The 22,922-nt window shown below is 41.9% G+C and overlaps 1 protein-coding gene across 3 annotated transcripts in view; it reads right to left on the bottom strand.

The window, feature by feature from the left end:
* WDR70 (WD repeat domain 70) overlaps positions 1 to 22,922 on the bottom strand; it is a 247,772-nt gene that overhangs the window by 211,151 nt on the left and 13,699 nt on the right. For all 3 annotated transcript variants that reach the window (XM_067545549.1, XM_067545548.1, XM_067545550.1), the window contains 2 exons: positions 15,840 to 15,960; positions 11,812 to 12,022 (listed from right to left, as the gene is read on the bottom strand). In XM_067545549.1, the coding sequence (XP_067401650.1) occupies positions 11,812 to 12,022; positions 15,840 to 15,960 (332 nt within the window). The remainder of the gene's footprint in view (positions 1 to 11,811; positions 12,023 to 15,839; positions 15,961 to 22,922) is intronic.

Below are 22,922 nucleotides of genomic sequence, written 5' to 3'. Positions count from 1 at the left end.
GGACGCAAAGGTATGCATGGATGATCAGGTAGCTGCCCTGCAGATGTCCAATATGAGGACGTGTGCTTGGAAGGCTGCAGATGATGCATCTTCGGCAAAAAAAGCCAGGTGCAGACATAGCTGGACCTCGTCCTTGTAAAACACCGTGTAGGGTGGTTCTGATGTTAATGCCCTCATCTCCGACACTCTCCTGGAGGACGTGATAGCGACCAGGAAGGCGACCTTCCAGGACAGGTACATAAGGGAGCATAAAGCCATAGGCTCAAAGGGCAGTTTGGTGAGTCTGGAAAGGATCAAGTTAAAGTTAGAATGATGGGAAGGCTCCCTTACCAATGGGAAAAGCCTTTCCAGACCTTTGAGGAACCTAGTGTCATTTCATGTGAGAAGACTGTTCTACCTCTCACCAAGGAGTGGAAAGAAGATATGGCTGCCACATGGACCTTAACTGACAAGAAGGTCAATCCTTCTTGCTTCAGGTGGAGCAGATATTCCAAGATTGTCGGGATTGATGCCTCTGCCAGGGACACAACACATTCGGTCACCCCACATGTGAAGCGCTTCCACTTAGCCCTAAAGCTGATCTGGCTGATGGACTCCTGCTCTCCAGAAGCACGCACTGAACTTGGGTTGAGCAGCCCTGCTCCTCCCCGTTCAGCCACGAACCATCCAAGCTGTCAGGTGGAGGAAGGCCAGTTCCGGATGGACCTCGATCTTCGGACAGACGGTCCAGACGTAGCGGCAGGGTCCAGTGCCTGGGTCCCGTCAGCTCTACCAGCATCCTGAACCAATGCTGCCTGGGCCACGGTGGAGGACTTTGGGGATCAAAGGAATCGGTGGGAAGTCGGACAGAAGCCCCTCTGACGAGGGGAGGAGAAAAGTGTCGGTGAGGGAGCCCGCACTGAGGACCTGACGGGAACAGACCCAATGGCACTTCCTGTTGGCCCTGGTGGCAAAGTAGTCTACTGGGGATTGCCCCACCTTTGGAAGATGTGAGCTGCTACCTCTGGATGGAGGGACCACTCGTGGCAAGAATAGAAGGACCTGCTGAGATGGTCCACCAAAGAGTTGTTGACACCTGGGAGGTGAACAGTTATTCGGTGAATATTGTGTCCGATGCAGAAGTCTCAGAAACACATGGTCTCTACACACAGGGCAGGGGTTCTGGGCCCCCCTTGCCTGTTGATACAATACATGGAGGCCATATTGTCCATGAGAATCTGTACCACCCTGTTGGCGAGATGTGGTAGAAAGACTGCATAGGCTAGATGAATCGCCCCAAGCTCTTTGATATTGATATGTAACCCCAATTCCTCTGAGGCCCGCGTGCCCTGGGTCTTTAGGGAACCAATGTGAGCTCCTCATCCGAGATCAGAGGCATCAGAAACCAGACTCACTGACAGCTGAGGAGCTTTGTAGGACGTTCCCAAAAGGATGTGACCCAGACTCAACCAGCATACCAGGGAGGTAAGTATCTTTGGACAGACTGTAAGTATCCTGCCAGGTGGTGCCTGACCAAAGAATAAACTGATGTCAACCACAGCAGGAGGGGTCTGAGGTGCAGCCTGGTCTGAGGGACCATATAGGTACAGGCTGCCATGGTATCTACCTAGGATCGTCTGTTGGTTCACCACTCATAGCTGCAGGCTGGCTGTAGAATAAATTTTTCGACCAAACAAGTCGAACCTCTTTTGCGTCCTTATGTTTAGGGGTCAAGCTGATTTTCCCCTGCCTGTAACTTTCACTGGTAGTAGTGACAACCAGGGATCCTGGTGTGGGGTGGATATAAAGATATTCAAACCCCTTCACCAGCACATAGTATTTTCTTTCTGTCCTCTTAGATGTGGGGGGCAGGGAGGCTGGGGTTTGCCCACAGGGCCTTGGCTAGTTTAACAACTCCCTCATGGACTGGTAGGGCCAATCTAATAGGAGCTGCTACAGCCAAAATTCCAAACAGCTCATCAGCCAGCTCACCTAGTTCCTCAATATTGAGGCCCAGGTTGGAGGCGACCCTTTTCAATAAGTCCTGGTGCACCTTAAAATCATCCAATGACACTGCAGAAGACGGTCCTATGACCGCCTCATCCAGTGACGACGTGGAAGAGGCTGGCATCTGCACTTGGGGAGGGGCCTCTTTTCTGTGTGGGGTGGAAACCGCAGGGCCTGAGGCACGCGAACCTTCATAATCAAAATCCATGTTCAAGTACGGTGCCGCGTTCTGAGGAATAGAAGACTGTGGCACTAAGGTTCCTCTCAGAACCGGTTTTCGTGATCCCACCAGTACAGTCACAGTCCAGGCCATTAGCCTTGCAGCCACGCTGCCATTCGTGGTACTGTGGGGAAACCCGGAGCCAGAGCCTGGTTTAGACAACCCCATCGCTGTACGAGGATGAGGTGATGATATCCGACAGCCAGGTCGGTGCCATCCCCAAATACCTCGCAGTGCTGTGCGAGACGCGTTGTTGAGGCACTTGCACTGGTGAGCAGCATGAGAAGCCCGAATGCTGGATATGCCAGGACCTGGACTTGTCCTTGGGCTTCCTTTATTGTAAACAGGGTTGCAGTGCTGGGAAAACGTGCCATGAGTCTGGCGATCTGCGTTGCTCTGCTCCATTGCAGTGCTCTGCTTGCTTCCGGTCCTATGGAGAACAGGAGCGGGAGCCCGATCTGGCAGTGTCCTGACCCAGAGAACGTGGCCTCAACTCCGGGGATCATCTGTGCACCAGTGAACAGTGCCTCGGTGATGGGGACTGTCAAGCAGATTTGTCCCTCGAGACCCTGAGATGCCACTTTCAGATCCCAATGCGGCACTCTGCCATTCCTTGGCATCTGCGGTACCAGCAGCGCCAGGAAGTTCTTCATAGCTTGGAAGGCCTCTGGAGTCGACGGCCCCACTAAACGATGAGGGCCTCGTGCCAGGGTCAACGCTTGCTGAGGCGAGGGACCCTTCTGAGGCAGGGAGGGTTGGCGGCCCGACACAGGTCTCGCAAGGTCCCTCTTAGCCTTCTCTACAGGAGGGTGTCCCTGTTCTGAGTGGATCTCCTTCAGAACCAGAGAGGAAGCCTGTTGCCGGGCAGATGAAGCAGACACCAGAGGGGCACTGCATGCCAAGGCTGCCGTGCTCAGCACAGAGTCCAATCTGCCGGGTTCCGAGGTTGGTTTAAGGGCCAATTCCATCAGGATGGCCCAGAGATGGATCTCTCAGTCCATCTTGGTCCGTAGCAAAAACTTTTACAAATTTTACACCTGTTGCCGACGTGGGCGTCCCCCAGACACTTTAGACCATAGTTTCTCAACCTGTGGTATGCATACCCCTGGGGGTACATGAGACACAGGCAGGGGGTACCTGTGGAAAAACAGTGTGGAGGTGGGTGGCAGCAGCCACTTCCCGCCCGGTCACAGCTCCCAGCTGGGAGGCAGGCGGCAGCCACTAGCTTCTGTGGGAGGTGGGCAGCAGCCCCCAGCTTCCTGCCGGGTCCCAGCTTCCAGGTGGGAGCCCGATGGCAGCCTCCTATATCTTACAAGCTGGGCTCACAACTCGGTATCAGCCACCCACGCCCCAGCTTTAAGCCGAGGGACAGCCTCCAGCACCCTGGCTTGAAGATGGGCAGCAGCTGCCTGCCCACATCCCTGGGTCCCAGCCGGTGCAGAAGCCTCCTCTGCCCCAGCTCAGATTGGGTGGCAATCACCCACCCTGATGTGAAGGTGGTAACCCTACCCACACTAGATCTGACATCTGTCATATCACGGCCTTGTATACTCAGCCCTTCTTCCAACATATGGCTCACATTAGTCTGTAAATATAAAATCCCATGGAAAATTGAGTGTTGGGGTACTTATTAAAATTTTCAGAAGTTAGGGGGTACTTGCTACTTAAAAGGTTGAGAAACACTGCTTTAGACAACTTTGACGAGGGTCGCTCCTCAGCATAGACTTCTTACACAAAGCGCAGGGTTTAAATCCCATAGAACAAGGAATGCCTCGACTCTGGGATTCTAACTACTAACAAACTAAGATTAACTGTAACTGAACAAGTAACTATATACACTAAAACGATGAATAAACCACTACAGAGGCACGAAAAAACTTGTGAAGGCAAGAGTGTTCCAGCAACGTCACTGGTGGCAAGAAGGAACTGAGAGGGAGGGGGAGCTGGCGGCATCTATATGCGGGCACATGTGCATGCAGCTGCAGGGGGCGCCACAGCCAGCTTGTACGGGTACCACTAAGGGAAAATATTTTCCAGCACTGGTGAATATTTTCAAGCACACAAACCTAAATTGGGAATGGACATGAGCAAGACCTCATAGAAGAAGTGATTTACCCCTTTACTCCCACACCCTTCAAAATTAAACAAATGTACCTGCTAAAGTACCTGTCCTCAAAAACAAGTACTCTTAAGATGTCTCAGTTTGGGAATCCAAAAGTCAAGTCATTTTTTAAAACCTTGTTAATAAATTCACCATTTTGCATACCAGTCTTGGCCCCTTAGCTCAATGTTTTTAATGTTATTAAGGAAGGGAAAAAGTTTGAATAGATTAAAAAAATATATTTTTCCCAATCTCCAATATCTCAAAAATGGTTGATAAGATTTTCCTCAAATTTTCCATAAAAATTTACTTCTGGGCTTAGATCAAGCATAAAAATATTCAGCCAAGGAGATTTTTTTCAAAAAGGCATAAGCACGTGGGAAACAGGAGGTATAACAAAAGTCCCAAACAAACTTGGAGCTTCATTTGGCTGAAAAGGACTTTAGACAAGCTAGATAATGCACTAGATAAAACAGTAAGAAATGTTTTTAACCATTTAAAATACAGCAAGTGAGAACAAACACCTTCTCATCATTCAAAAGTGCCATGGTCACATTATACCACCAATATATTTTTTAAAAAAGACATTGAATTTAAAATAAACCACAGTTCTGTCTGCAAGTCTCTTTTTTTACACCCACTCCTTTTATGAGTAACTGTTATTACTGTAACTGATAAGTTAGAGTAGTGTTTCTCAAACTGGGGGTCCCAACCCAAAAGGGTGTCTCGAGGCTATTGTAAGGAGGTGGGGAGATCACAAAAAATAGGGTTACCATACATCCAGGTTTTCCCAGACATGACCTCATTTTTGGTCCTTGCTCATCCTTCTTCCTTGCCTTCAGAGCTGGGTGGCCAGAGAGCAGCAGCTACTGGCAACAGTGGCTGCCTTCAGAGCTGGGCAGCTGGTCACTGGCCGGCTGCCCAGCTCTGAAGGTAGCACCACTGCCAGCAGCACAGAAGTAAGGGTAGCATGGTATTATTATTTAATTCTTTGGGATCTGCACTGATGCCATGAAAGCTATGTCTGGCACCAAGAATCTTCAGCATCCTGGGGGAAGTAGATGAGAAGAATATATTATAACATACTGAGCAGTTATTCGGTCTAAAATGTATTGTAAATATTGGCAAATATGACACACACAGGAAAACTCACAACCAATCAGCACCATTAGGATGGATCCAGCACAGACAGATTCCCAATAATTGGTACCATCACATGCTGTCTCATTAACAGGAATTTACTTCCAAGCACAATACTAAAAGGTCAGTCAAGGCATAGATCACAAACCATGCACCATTGTTATGTCTCATCCCCCTAATTCATACTAATTATGCATTACATGATCACTGTCCATAAAATAAAGTACCTTAAAACATTCAAAACCAACAGCACTGATTCAAAGTACTCTAAGGCACAACACAGCAACAATAAGTGATCAATTTTCCTAGCAAATTACCATACAACTATAGAAGGAAAAGTTTCCAGTCAAAGTCAGTAATGGTCAAAATACACTCCGACCTAACTGTTCAATAGCGTATACAAACCAGTTGAGTAACCTTAGACCTGTTCTCACTGGACAGATACCTACCTTCCACCAAAACTGATACTAATTCACACCACTATTGACAGTCTCCATTGACAAACTACTCTGTCTTGCAGAAAGAATAACCCTCCCACGGCTATAGTCAGTCAGTCAGGTCAAGTTTGAGGCACAACGGCAGGGTACTATGGCGAAGTCAGCATTAGAATTGATCATGTTAATTTAGAGAAGTCTGAGTGGGGACATAATCTTCAAAGACGTAAAGGGCTGTTATAAAGAGAATGGTGATCAATTGTTGTCCATGTCCATTATGGGTAGGGCAAGAAGTATGTTGCAAGGGACACTTGGTTTGGATATTAAAAACTTTTTAACTGTAAGGGTAGTTAAGCTCTGGAAGAGGCTTCCAAGAGAGGTTGGGGAGACTTCAACATTGGAAATTAGACAAACATCTGTCAGGGATGGTCTAGGTATACATTTAATCGTTCCTCAGCAGGGTGGATGGACTAGATGACCTTTTGGGGTCCCTTCCAGACCTACATTTCTATGATTGGTGCACATGCTACGTCAGGTCTATGAACAGTTGGAAGACTTGAACTCCATGGCTGAAGTTTACACTACACAAGGAAGCAACTAGCTTCCTACTGGGTCAAAAATGTAGAAAGTTGTCCTTCAGTGGAGTCACATCAGCATAAAAATGTTGTAGCAGAACAGAGAATCGGGCCCATCATCTGTCTGGAAACAAAGAGCATATTCCTGAACTATGCCTTTCATTTAATGTCTCATAGCACTTCCCCTCCACCCCTCTCCGGGCTGAGGTACAATCAGGAAAAAGGGATCAGGGAGTTCTCATAACATCAACACCTGCTTTTCTTGAGCTCAGAGGATCTTAATATGATCACCAATCGATCGACAGGAAATCAGAAAAGTGCAGATGTTTCCTTATTCCCTTTACAGGAAAGAAAATAGCTAAGTTCAGGCACAGCAGTAATGGGAGGCTCTGGACCCCAAAGGCCTCTGGCATTCATGTTGACACAAAATTTTCCCAGTTACAAATTAACTGTTTAGATTGAAAACCCACAAGTCTCATATTTCTGCCCCTCTGCTTATTCTCAAACAAATCTAACCTAGATTTCTTTAAAATTATTGTCTTTAGTTCAAACTTAAATCACACCAGTCTGCTGTTACCTCTAGGTCTGAAACTTTTCATTCTGGGTCTTTTAATCTGAGTTCTCAGTTACCCCCACCCCAAATGAGATGTAGTCAATTAATGTAGTCATTCAAATAAATATAAATCAATATAGAGCAACCATTGCAGGAAGTTTCTAGAAAGTCAGCAAACAAGAAAGCCACTGAGAAAGATAGGTCACATTTGAAAAGTAAAGTCAGCTGGTTCAGCACATTGTTTCCCCTTTGGCATTCTTAAGGGATTTACAGTACCACAGCAAGAATTTAACTAAGCAAGCTTCTCATTTCCCTATGGAGGCAGAAAGTGAAAAGATACTGTATTCAGAGCTCAAAATCTATATATCAAGACAGTTATACACCTAAATCTGTCACAAGCTCCTCTAGATCTCAACAACAACGTGTGTCAGCTACCAAATTAAAGTAACTATGCAGTTTTTAGTGATAATGACTTATATTTATAGCATACTTCATCCCCAAGGATTTAAAAGTATATATGTAAAGCACTAATGAAATGCAGCCATCTTTGATGGAGGGCAACAGAACTGGCATACAGCACTAGGAAGTCAGGGAGTCTGATACAACTTGCTGCCAATCTATAGTGGGAACATTGTTCCATCTAGCTATTTATATTCCCTACACCACTGTAATTAAGGTTCTGTTTATACCACAAATTGGAACAGTAGGGTAAATGGAAACCTTGATTCAAATGTAGTTAATAAAATTAGATGCTCTATTTACAATATAAATGGCAAAGCACACATACCTAATGCCCTGTCCACACTACACTTTTGTTCTTAATACATTTCCAATACAGTTCTCTTGACCAACAGGGAGATGGGTTTTCTGCAGACAATGCTGATTTAATCTACTACATAGATGGCTATTCTTGCACCTGTAGAATGGCTTCATAATATTGTTACACTAAGTTTCAACCACAGTGATGAGAAAGGCTAAAATCAATGTTGAGCCTTTGGTGGCCCTTTCAGGGTGTGGCATACAATGGATTAGCCTGAATTTTACAAGGAAGAGACCCTATATTTCAAATGTTTTTACCCTAATGTGCACCAATATATTTTTCTTGCTTGCCAATATATTTTCTCCCACCTTCCCACGGATTTAAAAATAATTTATAAGAAGTAGTTGCTCACACAATAATCAGCTAGCTGTGCAAGACCACACCACTCGGATCATCCAATCTGCTCTTGGCAGGGCTTCTATCTAGATCTTTCAAACCAAGGTTTTATTTAACTCTTTAAAATAAAATAAAAAAAACCACACACACACACCCCCTATCTATGCAGGCTAAGTATACCACTAATCGCAAAGGTGATCAGTCTAATAGTCTATGTATGGAGCTACAAGCCAGGATCTCTCAAATTGCAACTGCTGCTTTGATACTGGCTCACTACTTTCGTCTTGGTGATCACAAACTGTATGCATTTATTTCTTCAACTGTAAATAGGGAACAATAAATAAATAAATAAATTCTGGAAAAAGTGTGAGAAATAATTAGATAAAGTTTATACAATGTTTTGAAGATGGAAATGTTGAGTATTATTCTTGAAGCTGATCTGAAAGAATTTTTGCAAGATTCCCTCCATTGCACAGTGTATGCAAATTGCTCCCAAAAATCAAGAGAAGCATTCCAGACGATATTTTAAATTAAAACTTATTTTTTAATTCCTTCTCAAGCCCATGACAGAGAGACCCACAGTGCAACAACATCTCAGCATGGCACCACAACAGAAATATCAGTTGGCTACTTATTTGAAAAGACAAAAAAGACAAACATTGAGCATATACTTTTGGTGTTATTCACACACCTGTTGTGGTTAAAAAAATAAAAAGGGTGATGGGAAAGAAAGAGGCTAAGATGTAGACACGTGTAGGGGAGATGGAATAAGTAAGGGAAGAAGTATTTATAAAGGTAAATGTCTCCTGTTACACGTTAGTGAAAATAACATGATTTAAAGTTTATACTATTTTATTTTAATTTAGTATACACTGAAATCTTTAGAGTTTCTAGCAGGAGAACTTTCCATCCCCCTGGGATTAGAGATTCTTGCAATACTTGATTTCCCAAGTCTAGTTGTTTCACTACGTGTGGCTTCAATCAGTCAGTGCTACAAAGGAGTTATGAGCTTCAGAAGTATGGACAGCAGAGCAGGGTTGGGTGTGTGGAGCTGCTTTCTTGCTCTGTCTCTCTCTCTCTCTCTCTCTGTCTCTCTCTCTTTCTTTCTGGGTTTTTTGGGGGGACCAACAGATAAGGAGAGTTATGATTTAGAAGAGCATTCCAACAACCCTTCAAAATAAGATCAGATCACTTGTGCTGAACAAGCACCCAGTTTTTGAGATTTACGACTTTACTGTGGTTATCACAATGTTACCAGCTATCAATATACGTTTTATCAGGTTTCTTCTTTGTAAAACTGCAATTTATATTTTCTGAACATTATTAGAATCTGAGACATACCATCAAATATGTTCGTTCTCATGCTAAGGTTCCCTTATAGTCCACAATTTTTTTTTTAATTATACTCCAAGACTGCATAGAAGTAAATTAATTTTTTCCTCACTGTCAAAAAAACAAACAAACCACTTCTAAATAATTTAACAGCCAGTAAATATAATTCTGCATATCTTTTGGCTCATGTGCAAGGATGAAATTTCTAGTCAAAGAACTAAATTTTTCAACTTTTCTAAGTGCTCAAAGAAGCAAAAAGCATCAAATCAAGAGAATGGAAAAAGGAACTATAGCAACTGAAATCTGCTGGTATGGAGCAGTGGGATGACTCTCTCCACAACATCATTCAACCGCAAACAGGATTCCTACTGTAGATCAACACTGAGCTTCAGTTAACTTAAGTCAGTTCTGTATCAGTATGGAGCCACCACAGTAAAAGGGAGATTTTAGGGGTAGCAACCAGCAGGGGATGCACAGAAACATTTCTCCTTTTGCTCCCATGTGGGCAGAGATGTTCAGGGGGATAAAAATACACAAAGCTGGCCCTCAGAACAGGAGGGTCCACAATTTAGGAAGCCAAATCCTTTTTGGTTCTGAAGGGTAGAGGGGGAAGGAGGCAGAGGCAAATCACACACTCTAAGGAAACAATCAGGCTGAGACTCCATAAATGCAAATTAGCTGAGTTTTCCCACTACTTATGTAGGAACAACCAACACTAGGAATGCTTTGGCCCTGTAAGCAACACAATCCAATTGCCCAGAAGAAAGTTAAGCTACTGTATAAGAACTCAGACTTTAAAAAGCAGTCACTAGAATTGTACTGGATTTATCTCCTGGGTTTATCACATTATATAGCCAGACCTGATAAAATGGTCGTCTTTTGAAATTTACCATAATACTTCTCTCACACAATTTCAGCCAGTAATTCGGATCTTGTATATCATGGTTCACTGGGGATATGGCAAACAAACAGTTTCAGGTAAAATTAAAATCATCCAAAACTTTTACTAAAAACTTCAAGATATTAATACACACAACCCCCCCTCCACACACACACACACACACACACACACACACAACAGAAAAACCCCACCTAATTTTGGGAAAGGGGAAATTTGTTTATTTTTCTCATGTTTCTGCACATCTAGGTTTTACATAGGCAGAGAACCAAAACATCAGAAGTGAAACTATTTCCATAGTATTTTCTGTTATGGCTGCTAACAAAGAATATTGGAAACATCACAAATCCTACTGTCACAACATTTCCAGTTCAAGGAGGTTAGGAAAAGCAGTGAACCAAACCCCTAACTGATCATTCAGCAAAAAGCCTCTTGTCAACACAACATGTGTAATATCCATTCTCTTGACATTTAAAAGCAAAAACAAAAGATAGCCTATGTTTTTCTCCAATCCCCAGTTTACCATTCCCTTCCAGACTGGGACAAGCTGTTCTATTATTTATTTGGATTTAAAGAAAAAATAATCACACACATTTGCAGTGATACTTTGCCCCCAGTCCTCAAACATTTTTGGCAAATTCACTCTGTCTGGGTTTGTGCCCCTTATTTGGGAAAGAATTATATTCACTGCTTCAATAAGCAAACAATACTAAAGATAAACAGATAGAGATGTGATTTTGCAGTTACTAGTTGCTTCTAGTGTGTTACTAATCACATTTATGTTATGGAAACAGCTAGAAATAACTTAGAAGTTAAACTACTTTTTCCCTGCAATAGCATCCTAATTTATTCCTTTATAATAATGACGTTATTGAAGATCTGTCTTTGGGAAAAAAAAAAAACAAAAAAAAACCCCCAGAAAAATATTTTATCCCATGGGTGGGGGGGAAGTAGGAGGCAAAGATTAAAATCTTTCAAAAGAGTGTTTAGTGGAAGGGATTCTGCAATACAATACTTCACATTTAAAAACAGGATGCAAACCATTTTCTATAACTTTTAAGTCTTTCGCCAAATGTATGATAGCCCTTTGGAGATCTGAAACATAAATCCATATCCTTAGTTAATTCCCCCCCCCATCTGTTACATACACACTATGGATTGTACTGCTGGGTTGCTCTTGAATACTGACCCTGCTGTGTGTGTGTGTTTAAAGCAGTCAAGGTTTTTTACTAAAGAAAACGCTAAAGAAGATTACATGGATTTGGTAAACAACTATTAGAAAAACAAAAGTCTTGTACCTAACAACAGCAACAGCATTTAAGCTGCACAGAAAGAATAGTTAGTTACACGTGAAGATCTGCACAGCACATTGAAACATTTATACAGTACCTTATTTAGAAAAAACCCAATACTTACATTATCTTCCCCCTGCATGTCATCATCATCGTCATCATCATCATCACTGTCCTTATATCCAGGTGGAAGTGGTGGCCCAATAAATTCATCATCATAATCATCATCATCATCCGTATCCTCTGCTGGTCCTTGAATGGAAGTTTGGGGTGGCAAAGGAGGACCAATTAATTCTTCATCTGAACCATCTTCGCTTTCACTACTAGCTGCCTCTCTGCATGGAAGAATTGTAAAAACTGCTATTTAAGTAACACACAACATTTCTATAGTGGTTTTCAGAAGCTCTCAGCATGGGCCTAACTTAGCTGTTATTACATCAATGGTAAAACTTCTACTAACTTCAATGGGAGCAGAGGCAAATCCACCACAATTTTCAAAGCAGATTACAAAAAGAATAGATACTATAGTGACAGACAGTGCAACAACCTAGAGAGAACAGAACACTATTATGAAATAGTCTGGTAGGTATGTAGGTATAGTGAAATCTGTGCTAAAGCAACCAACCAAAGGATCACTGCACAGAATAAAAAAAAAGTTAGATTTAAAAAAGGTAATGGTGATATTATTAATATGCTTTCAATGCCCACAGTCACAGCAATATTTAATTATGTATATCACTTGAGGGCCTGATTCACCAGTGTCTCGTGCCTTGTGCAGTCATTTTACACCTGTGCAAAGCAGGAGTAAATCAAAATGGTAATTTTTCAGATGCACTGTGCACAGGTGTAAAGTGACTACACAAGGGAGAAAGCAAGGGAGAATAAGGCAGAGAACATGCAAAATACAGTGTAAGCTTTACAACTCTTAAACACAGGAAATCATGCACTTTAGACCAAATATTTAATATCCACTGTAATCTGTTAGTATGGCCTCTGGATTGTAAAAATTATATGATATCATCATTTCATATAGGGAATATCCATTGAAGTCCACAGCAATTGTGTGAACACACATTACTGAGTCATTACGAATTTTTTGAAAAGTAAAACTGCACCACAATTATTGGTCACATAGAAGCTATTAAAAATAAATGCTCTTGTGCTCCCTCTGCTGGCTTTATAATGGCCGTCAGCCACTTCACAGTTGTGCTAACAGCAGTTGTTATACTGTTGCAAATATAATAATATAAACTAAGTCTTGTGTGTAAAAATTTTAATTGTAAAATTAATACTCCCAATACAAATAAAGTGCTTTTTTAAAAACAAAAACAAAAAACAAACAAACAGATGTTCCTATCAAGTTCAAGGTCCCACAGTATTAGCTAATAAATAAACAGATCAGAAGAGACAGCCCCTTCCTAGAGAGCATATAATTTAAGAGTAGGTCTGTTTTGTACAAAATAAGTGAGCAGAATGCAATAAATACAAATACTTTAAACAAGAATTAAACACATGCAAGTTGTATTAAAGGTCAGATATTAAGAAAGATGATCCAATCTACACTATTCTGAGTAGTAATCTGAATTTCTAAACTCTTAAATTAACTCTCAGAGATCTCCAAACACATCTTCCCATTAAGAACTGCACACCAAGCAGGAAATAGTACAACACGAGCATCTTGTGTATAGCCTGTCAACTTTTGTTTTTTTACACTGAACAACCCACCCAATAAGGAAGCCAGTGAATATTCAAATACTAAAGCAATGAGTGATATGCAAAGTCTGAGATGGTCAGGATATACCTATCTAAAAAGTATGGAAATGTTCCCTGTAATTATTCTCAAAGATTTCTATACACCTGAACAAACCCACAGCTTATTTATAATTTGTCAGGCACTGACAACACGTTCAAATGCAACAAATCAGTGACATGGTCTCTGACTCAAAAAATTTATAACGCTAACTGTGTGCTTTTGATTCACATTTACAATTCCTACAACATAGAATCAGGGTATATTGTAGATACCTATTTTCAAAATGTTGAAAGAGAGTAAAGAAGAGATCCTGCACTGCAGGCCTAGCAGAGATGGAAGGAATAAAATCTTCTGATGTCTCTTCACTCCTAAAAGGTGACAGGCTTTGGGAGGGAAGAATAGAGAGCTGTAATAAAATGCTGAAAGAAGAAGAATAGGGATGAAAAATGAAATGCTGGGGTGGGAAGAGAAAGATATGCTGGGTCTCTCTGTTCTTCCATCTATCTCCATCCTCAATTTTCTCCCATCTCACCGCATCTCGATTTTGTTTTTGTACTTAAATTTACAACCTAGTGTTTTTGCTTTCTGGATACTCCCCTTATAACAATCATAATTCTTAAAGCATGCATATAAATATATCATAACCTTAACAATTAGAACCTTCTCCTCATAGCTAATTTAGGAATCAACATACTGTAGCTGTGTTCTCTCTCTCTTTCTCCACACACACACACACACACACGCATGCACGTACGCACACACACAAAGAACTTAATTAATTTTAGTATGGAGTGAGGCTAGATGACAATGTATTTGAAATACAAAGACTAAATATTGAAGGGAAAAGTTGTCATCTGATGGCTAGCAGAACAAGTTGGTTACCTTAGATCAGTCCCTAGTGACAAGCATCACAAAGACAGCTGTAGTTGGTGCAATTCTGGTAGTCACAGTAGGGAGGACAAAAGACTGAATTATGGGCCTTAACTAGCCTCTCGCTATTATGGATCGTCTCTCCAGATTAACACCAAGTACAGTGACACTCTCTCTTTCCAGCTTCTTGTCTATTTCACAGCATCAAGTTCAAACCCCTCGCCATAACTTTCAAAGTAATGTATAACTGGAATCTGACTACAACTCAGGCTTTTTCTGTCAGATTCTCACCTTTTTCCCTCTCTTCTTTCTCCTCATTGCTCCCAATCCTGTCTTCATGAGTGGACCCCTGCACCAATGCACAATCAGTGAAATGTCCTCTAGTTACAAGGGTCCGCCTGCATGAATCATATTGCAGAACAGGGTCTCTTGCCTTTCCCCACTTACAAATACTCCCTTCCAACTTGCACAGTCAATCTATTCTTCCTCAAATCCCCTATTCAAAAGAAATAGGTTTTTAGAATTTTCCATTATTCTGTCTCTTCTGTCATCCTACCTAAGAACAGCCATACTTGATCAGACCAATTGTCCATCTACCCCAGTATCATGTCTTCCAACAGTAGCCAATGTCAGGTGCTTCATAGGGAATGAACAGAACAGAACAATCCTCCTCTCAAGTGATCCATCCCATGGCCCATTCATAAAAACAAGCAAACAGAGGCTATTTAATGCCTTACATTTAAACCTTACCCTCTCTCACGCTGTGCAAGTCTCAGACCTAATATCAGTCACAGCAAGTTTAATTGTAACCCTCAGCCCTCCATCAACAAGGTATGAATACTTAAGATTACCAGAATTGAAAGAGCGTATAAAAAATATTTATCTTTTTTGTTTAATTTGTGCATCTGACAGAACTTTGTTTTTAGTCAATTACTTAAATCACTGGCCACAGTTCATGTGAGATTTTTCACACAGCAACAGAAGAATGAACCATTTTATAATAAAAATTTGTTTTCAGTCCAAACTATAGTGAGCACTATCAGGCAAATGTATTTTTTATAAATTATATGTAGCATGCATGTAGAGTCTACATATGTATTTTGATCTGTTTTTCAGTCTATACAGACAAATGTGTTTTATCCAATTTCAGGTGACAACAGCAGCTGTTCCTGGATTTGACATACTTAGGACCGTGTATTGTTCTGACCCACTGTCCATTACTTTTTAAAGTACACAAAAAATTGGCAAAATGTAATTTACAAAAATGAAAACACGTGCATAAAGCCCTAACTGTGAGATGATGGCAATCAAAATAGCATACTGCCCTTCAACATGTTTATAAGCCATAAAACGATTGTAAATTGACAGACTGTATTAAGAAAGTCTAGGTTAATAATTAAAAATTACAGTGAAACAAATGTTGGTTTTCAGTTTTGTGGACACAAGTTCAGTGGGACTTGTCCTCTTCTCAAAAGAGTTCAGACAGAACAGTTGTAAGATGACATGATACTTCCACTATCACTAAGTACCTGCATGTTAATGTGGAGCAAGATCCAGCCACACTTGAGCCTGAAGCTGTAGAATCAACATCTTCATGTTGGCTTCTTAGTTTTTTCTCTTTCTGGTCGTCTTCTTCTCTTGCACGAGCTTCTAAACATGGAGTGAACATGTAACTGTTAAATCTCCATGTTTTTCCAGCATATAAAATAATGAAAACTTGGTGCTTCTTTTCAAGACAGTCATACTACAGTCTTAATTTTCAGACACATATTCCAGAAGTATGAAAAGATGAGAGAAAGTAGAGCATTTTAACTGAAACTGATTAGTTAACTTTCCTGTATGCTAAAAAATGCTAATTTCCTTTAAAGTTTTGTCATTTTGATACACAGATTACCCTGAGAAACCTCTGAGGAACGGCAAGCTTACGACCTTAAAACTGTTAGCTCATATAGATTAAATATATATTTTATAGCATACACCATTGTTTCACATTTGAACATTTTCAATATTATAAACAAGGTATGATTAGTCAATACTTTTATTTTTCCTGGAACAGGGCATAATTAAATCAGTTGAAGCAAGTCTAGTACACAAGTGTCATTAAGTTTATTCTAAACACGTAACTGAATGAAAATAGCTCTCAATAGTTACTCCCATTTTCCTCACTGTAGTTATAGAACCATCTGTCACGCTGCCTGGAGTGATTCTCAACAGGGAGTGTCTACCTCAGAGCAGACTGTCAAAAAGCAGGGCAGACACCCCTGCTGGTGGCATGTTCTATAATTAGATTTCATCAAGTCAGTAACAAATGTGAACTCCCTAAATACTATAATAGTCTCATAATGGAGTCACATACTGTCTCCTTAAACACTTCAGTGTATCTTGCCATCCAGCAAGCGGGACTATGTGATAAGTAGTAACTTACACCAAACAAAACAAAAAACAAAAATACACACACACAAAATAAACCAAACACCCCCCCCCCCCAAAAAAAAAAAAAAAAAAAAAAAAAATTGAGGTTCAACCCAGTCCCAAGAGACCAATTTCTAACCCAGGTTGATTTGCATCCTAGATATCTCAAAGACAATACTGGCAGATAGTTTACTATAAAATTAACTAAAACGTTTATTAGCTAAGAAAAAGGAATGAGAGTTATTGAGAATTTAAAAGCAGGTAAAATATACATACAGATGAGTCACGGTGTATAATTCCAAATGGTGGCAGAGATGTAGTAATCTTCTAGTTTCCCAAAAGTCTCTCAGGACTATCCAGAATAACTCCGGGGATCCTAGTCTTCTCATTTAGTTATTCTGCTTTAGTAGAATCGAAACAGTGCATAGATGAAGAATTTTTCCCTTGTGTTCATAATTATAGCTTCTTACAGGGAAAAAGCTGACAGGGCACCGCCCACATAGGCTCATTCTTTGATTGGCAGATAGAGAGGAGTACATTCAGAGTCTGATCTCTGATCACCCCACACAATGACCACTTGCCTCCAAATGCATACAAATTAGAACTTCCTGATAAAGTTCTTTATTTGCATTACACGAGGCTTCTCTCTCATTTGATGGGTTATTTGGTTATTGGGGTATATACACAATGTAAATGTTTGCTATTACATTATAACAGACTACAGAAAGTGAAAACAATGCATGTAATATCCCATTAGTTTTCATGAAGTTTAAATACCAAATACATTCAACAATCACTTTGATCTATACTAATACATAAATGAATTGGCCTGGCTTCCAGCTATGCATTTGTAAATGTTCAATGAGGCCTGGGGCTTGGACATAAGCTTCAGCATCACAAATTGCACCTTAGATCTCACACCAAAGACAAAGCTTGTATCCAATCCTATAATAAACTATATACAGATATATTAATAGGAAAAGGAAGTAAAAGTTATTTACAAAAGTTAAAACAGGTTACCATAGGTACAAAAATGAGTTACAGTTTTAAGTTTTCAGAGTAATAGATGCTTCTACAATAAGCAAGCCTTAGGGCTAAACCAAGTTAAATACTGGGGATCTTTTGCTTATGCTTAGTAATTCTTGCCCACCAGATATCTATCAGTATAAAGAAACAGTTCCTTCTTGTTAGGGGTTTTTATTCCCTACCCATAGCCCCTTGTGCTCTGAGCTGCACATTCAGATGATAGGAAGAATTCACTTGCATGACTCATTTTGGGGGTAGGGAGGTGTGACAGTCCCCTCTGCAATCTGGACTGGTATACTGCTGTGTCACTCCAATACCCTCACTCCTGTGGCTCATTTTGCACTTGCCTCACTGTCTGAACTCTCACTTCTGGGTCAGCCCACATACAGCATCCTGCAAGCAAGCGGTTCCTGACCTAATAAATAAGTACTTCTGGCCAGCCACTCATGGGATTATGCAATCGTGTGATCCCCAGCCACCCATCCCCAGTCCCAGATGCAACTTTAGGAACTGCCTTCTTACAGAGTTCAGTGCTGCCCACTAGACTCTGCAAGCTCATTGGTTAGTCAATTTATCAAAGAAATTGATATGCATCAGCTCTATCACTCTTAAAAAAAAAAAAAAAAAAAAAAAAGGTCTCTACACACACCCAAACCACATGCACTGCTTTAGCTAACACAAACAATTAAGTTTATTAAATACAGAAAGATTTTAAGTGATTATAATCCAGAATAATATAAATCAGATCTGATCAGGAAGAAATAAAAGGAAATTGAATTCTAAACTAAGCTTAACACTTTCAGTGGCCTTACAGTCTTAGAGGATTCTCACCACAGGCTGACTGGTCGTCAGCCCCCAACCAGGCTCCCCCCCTTTGGGCAGTCTGTCTTGATGTTCTCTTGTAAAGGAATGCAAGAGAGAGCTCAAGAGACCAAAATGTCTCCCCTTTTAATATGTTCCTGCACCCACCTCCCACCCCTTCAGGGACAGGTAACATAAGTATCTGTGGATGGTTTTCTGCATGTTCTGTGTAGATGAGGATCCCCTTATCACATACTTAGGCCAGTCCATTGTTCCTGTATGCATGTCTCAGGGAGACAGGAACTTTTATTCTGCAGTCAGTATTTGCCTGAATCCGCTCCAAACAATGTGAGACACATATTTGGGAAAATTACATAGCAGAGCTTCATAACCACACATGGGACATTGCAAGAAGCACACTAGCGTAACAATAATGTTCAGCGTGTCATAAGCATTCCAAAAACACCTTACATGACACACTTTGCATTCAACAATACACAGTTACACTATAAAGGTGAACATGAATGATATAATGCACCCCATGTACACCCTTATGGTGTGATTGTGTGTCACAGGAGGGAGAGCAGAACAGTCTCTTGTTCTCTTTAATGTTCTATGATAGTCCATCTGCGGTCAAAGGGCCTTCCTCACTGGCCAGGACATAACACTGTCTGTTGGAGACAGACATTAACTAGTGTTAAGTGTTGATCTCCTGCCTCTGATTTACAGTCACAAAGACTTAAAATACAAATACTTAAATATTACCTTACAACATGGGATACAGATGTTGTAAGTGAGAATAATACATTCAGCAACTTATAAGCATTTGGTAAGATCTAAACACATTCTTATATAATCCTAACACCAATTTTAATACTAACACACTGGAGAGCCAGACTGATTCCAGCTATGTATTTAATCAGCATTCAATTCAAACCTGGGGACCTTGGCATGAGCTGGCACCTGGTCTGGCAGCATCATACCCCTTCCTCTATCATTTCTGCATCACTTACACTCCTAAATATGCCTCAGTATTCCCCTGTTCTTGATAAGGCATCTGCCACTACCTTTTCTTTTCCCTTGATATGGACTATTTCCATGTCACACTCCCGTAGAGTTAGACTCCAGTGTAACAGTCTCAAATTGGTCCCTTTGGCTTGGTTCAACTATGTTAACTGGGAGTGGTCCATAATTTTCTATTTTATAGAAAAGGTTTAAGTTCCTTAATAGCCCAAACTATGGCATAATATTCCTTCTCAATGACAGCATAATTCTGCTCAGTCGGGAGTCAGTTTATTACTTAAGAAGCCAATGGAATGCCTCTTGTATACCACTCTAGCCTGCATTAGCACTGTGCCTAACCCGGTATTAGAGGCATCAACGCACTGCACAAAGTTTGCTGAAATCAGGACTAAAAGATAGTTACTTACCTTCGTAACTGTTGTTCTTTGAGATGTATTGCTTATGTCCATTCCATTCTAGGTGTGTGCACGCCCATGTGTACGGTTACTGGAATGTTATTCCCTTAACAGTACCTATAGGACCAGCTCTGGCACCCTTTGGAGTCCCGCACCTATGCTGCGATATATGAGGTGTTGCCGTCCTGTTCCCTCTCAGTTCCTTCTTGTCATCAACTCCGATAGTGGGGATGGAGGATGGGTCATGGAATGGATATAAGCAACACATCTTGAAGAACAACAGTTACATAGGTAAATAACCATCTTTTCTTCTCCGAGTGCTTGCTCATGTCAATTCTATTCTAGGTGACTCACCAGCAGTCCCATTGGAGGAGAGCTCGGAGTTCAAAGATGTGCCATCTGCAGCACCGCTGTGTTCCGCCAAAACGGAGGGTTCGTGCTTTGAGATCTCAGTGGTGAGAAAAAGGCAATCAATCAGACAAGCCTCTGATTGCAAAAGCTGTTTATTCAAGCCAACAGCAATACAAGTCAGGTGCTTATCACAATAAGGGAGGGGAAGCCCATTTTCCACCCTATAAGAGAGTTGCAACCAGGGAGCAAACCTGTCACACAGCACCCGCTGGATCCTCTGCAGGTCTGCAGAAAGCTTTGAGGCAGGGCAGCACCTGGGGGGTCCCAATATACTCCTTCCCCCTACTTCTAGCAATAAGTTCATTGGTTATGTCTCAATCCACTTGAGGATTGGTTCTTAAAACTTGTTGCTCCTCTGCTATTGGCACTTAGCTAGGGACCAATCCACTATAAGCTGCAGTTACTTTTTTACAACTTCTGCTGGTTTCTAGCTGATTTAAACTGGTTTTGCGGTTAGCCTAGTTTCCTACAGTTAACCAAGTTTTCTGCAGTTAGCCTACCTCTGCATTTTCATCCCGAGTTTATGCCCAGGTCATGAAGCCTAGTCTTGCTCGGGAGGCCTACCCTTGCTCATGGGGTCTAGCCATTGTTACTTATGCTAACTCACGGCTAGCCGTTGCCACTCATGCTACCTCACGTCACAATATTCTTCTGCTCCTTACAACCGTTCTTCCGAAACTGGTGTCATCCCAAGCCTGCTGAACAACAGCATAGTGGGATGCAAAGGTATTGACCGAGGACCAGGTGGCAGCCTTACAAACGTCTTCTATTGACACTTATGTCAGAAAGGCTGCTGACGAGGCTCGTGCTCTTGTGGAATGGACTGTAATGATCTCTGGTGGATGCACGTTTACCTGCTTGTAGCAGAGTCTAATGCACGAAGATATCCATGAGGATATCCTTTGAGAGAAAACTGGTAGCCCCCTTCATCCTCTCTGCACCCGCAACAAAAAGAGCTGTGTGGTCCTATGAAAGAGTTTCATTCTCTCGATATAGAAGGCCAATGCCTGCCAAACATTGAGAGTATGCCATTTATGCTCCTCATTGGAACTGTGTGGTTTAGGGTTAAATACCGGCAGGAATATGTCCTGGTTGTTGTGGAAATGTGATACTACCTTTGGCAGGAAAGCTGAATGTGGTCAGACAGACAGACCTTATCCTTATAGAAAACCGTATACGGTGGTTCCAAAGTGATTGCTCTTAACTCAGAAACCCTGCATGCTGAAGTAATCGTTACTTTCTAGGAGAGGAGCAATAAAGGCTAGGTTGCCAGATGCTCAAGCAGGGGCCCCATGAGTCTTGATAGGACTAAGTTCAAGTCCCAGGGAGCCAGTCATTCCTTGACCTGGGGGTAAAGCCACTCTAGACCTTTGAGAAACCTGGTCATCATGTGATAGGAAAACACAGACCTTCCTTGAATCGGAGGGTGAAAAGCTGAGATGGCTGCCAGGTGGACCCTTACCAATGCGGTCACTAGGCCTTGCTGCTTAAGATGCAGTAAATAATCCAAAATTAACTGTTGGAGAGATTGGATGCCCTGGTTTAATGCCCAGCAGGAAAATCTTTTCCATTTGGCCAGGTAAGACATTTTTGTAGAGGGTTTCCTGCTGCCCATCAGGACCTGTTGTACTTGAGATGAATAAGCCAGTTCTTCTGTGTTCAACCACTCAGCCTCCACGCTGTTAGGTGTAGGGAGACCATAACGGGGTGTAAGAGTTGGCCATCATTCTGCAACAGTAGGTCCACCCAACAGGGCAGTGCCAGTGGGAGGGGGGAAAAGGGGGGCGGGTGTTGAGTGGAAAGCTCCAGCGGTGTGCTGAACCACCATTGCCTCAGCCACATGGGAACTCTCGTGATTATTTCTGCCTTGTCCCTCTTGATCTTTAACAGAACCCTGTGGATCAGCGGGATTGGTGGAAAGGTGTAAATGAGCATCTCCGCCCAAGGGAGGAGAAAGTCATCAGAAAGTGATCCTTCGTCGGCCCTGTGGAGTGAGCAAAACAGGCTGCATTTCTTGTTCCGAGTGGACATGAAGAGGTCCACTTGGGGAGTCCCCAACCTCTGGAAGATCATACTGGCCATCCAGGCATGAAGCAACCACTCGTGATAAAGTAAGTAATATCTGCTGAGCTGATCAGCCAAACTGTTCTTACCCCCTGGCAGGTGAGACGCCATGATGTGGAAACTGTTCTGGATGGCAAGGTCCCACATTGCATGGCCTCTTGATATAGGTCTGACAAGCGGGCCCCACCCTGTTTGTTTATGCAGAACATCACGCTGGTGTTGTCTGTTAGAAATTGTATTATTCTGCCCTGAATAAAAGGGAGGAATACCTGGCAAGCTAGGAGTATCGCCTTGAGCTCCTTGACATTTATATGCTGGCTATGGAACTTCTGGGTGCGGAGTTTTTTGCCAGTATGAGTGCCCCAATCCAGTCCGAGGCGTTGGGCACCAATGTGACTGAAGGAACTAGAGCTTTGAAAGGCATGCCCTGTATCACAAAGTGTGGGTTGGCCCACCATCTGAGGGACGATAGCACATGCA

The sequence above is a fragment of the Emydura macquarii genome, unplaced genomic scaffold (genome assembly GCF_026122565.2).
Source record: "Emydura macquarii macquarii isolate MOO-44397 ecotype Brisbane River unplaced genomic scaffold, CSIRO-AGI_Emac_v2 contig_1045, whole genome shotgun sequence".
NCBI classification, from domain to species: Eukaryota; Metazoa; Chordata; order Testudines; family Chelidae; genus Emydura; species Emydura macquarii.
The sequence above is the reverse complement of the archived record's forward strand: the minus strand, read 5'-3'. Positions and strand labels throughout refer to the sequence as shown.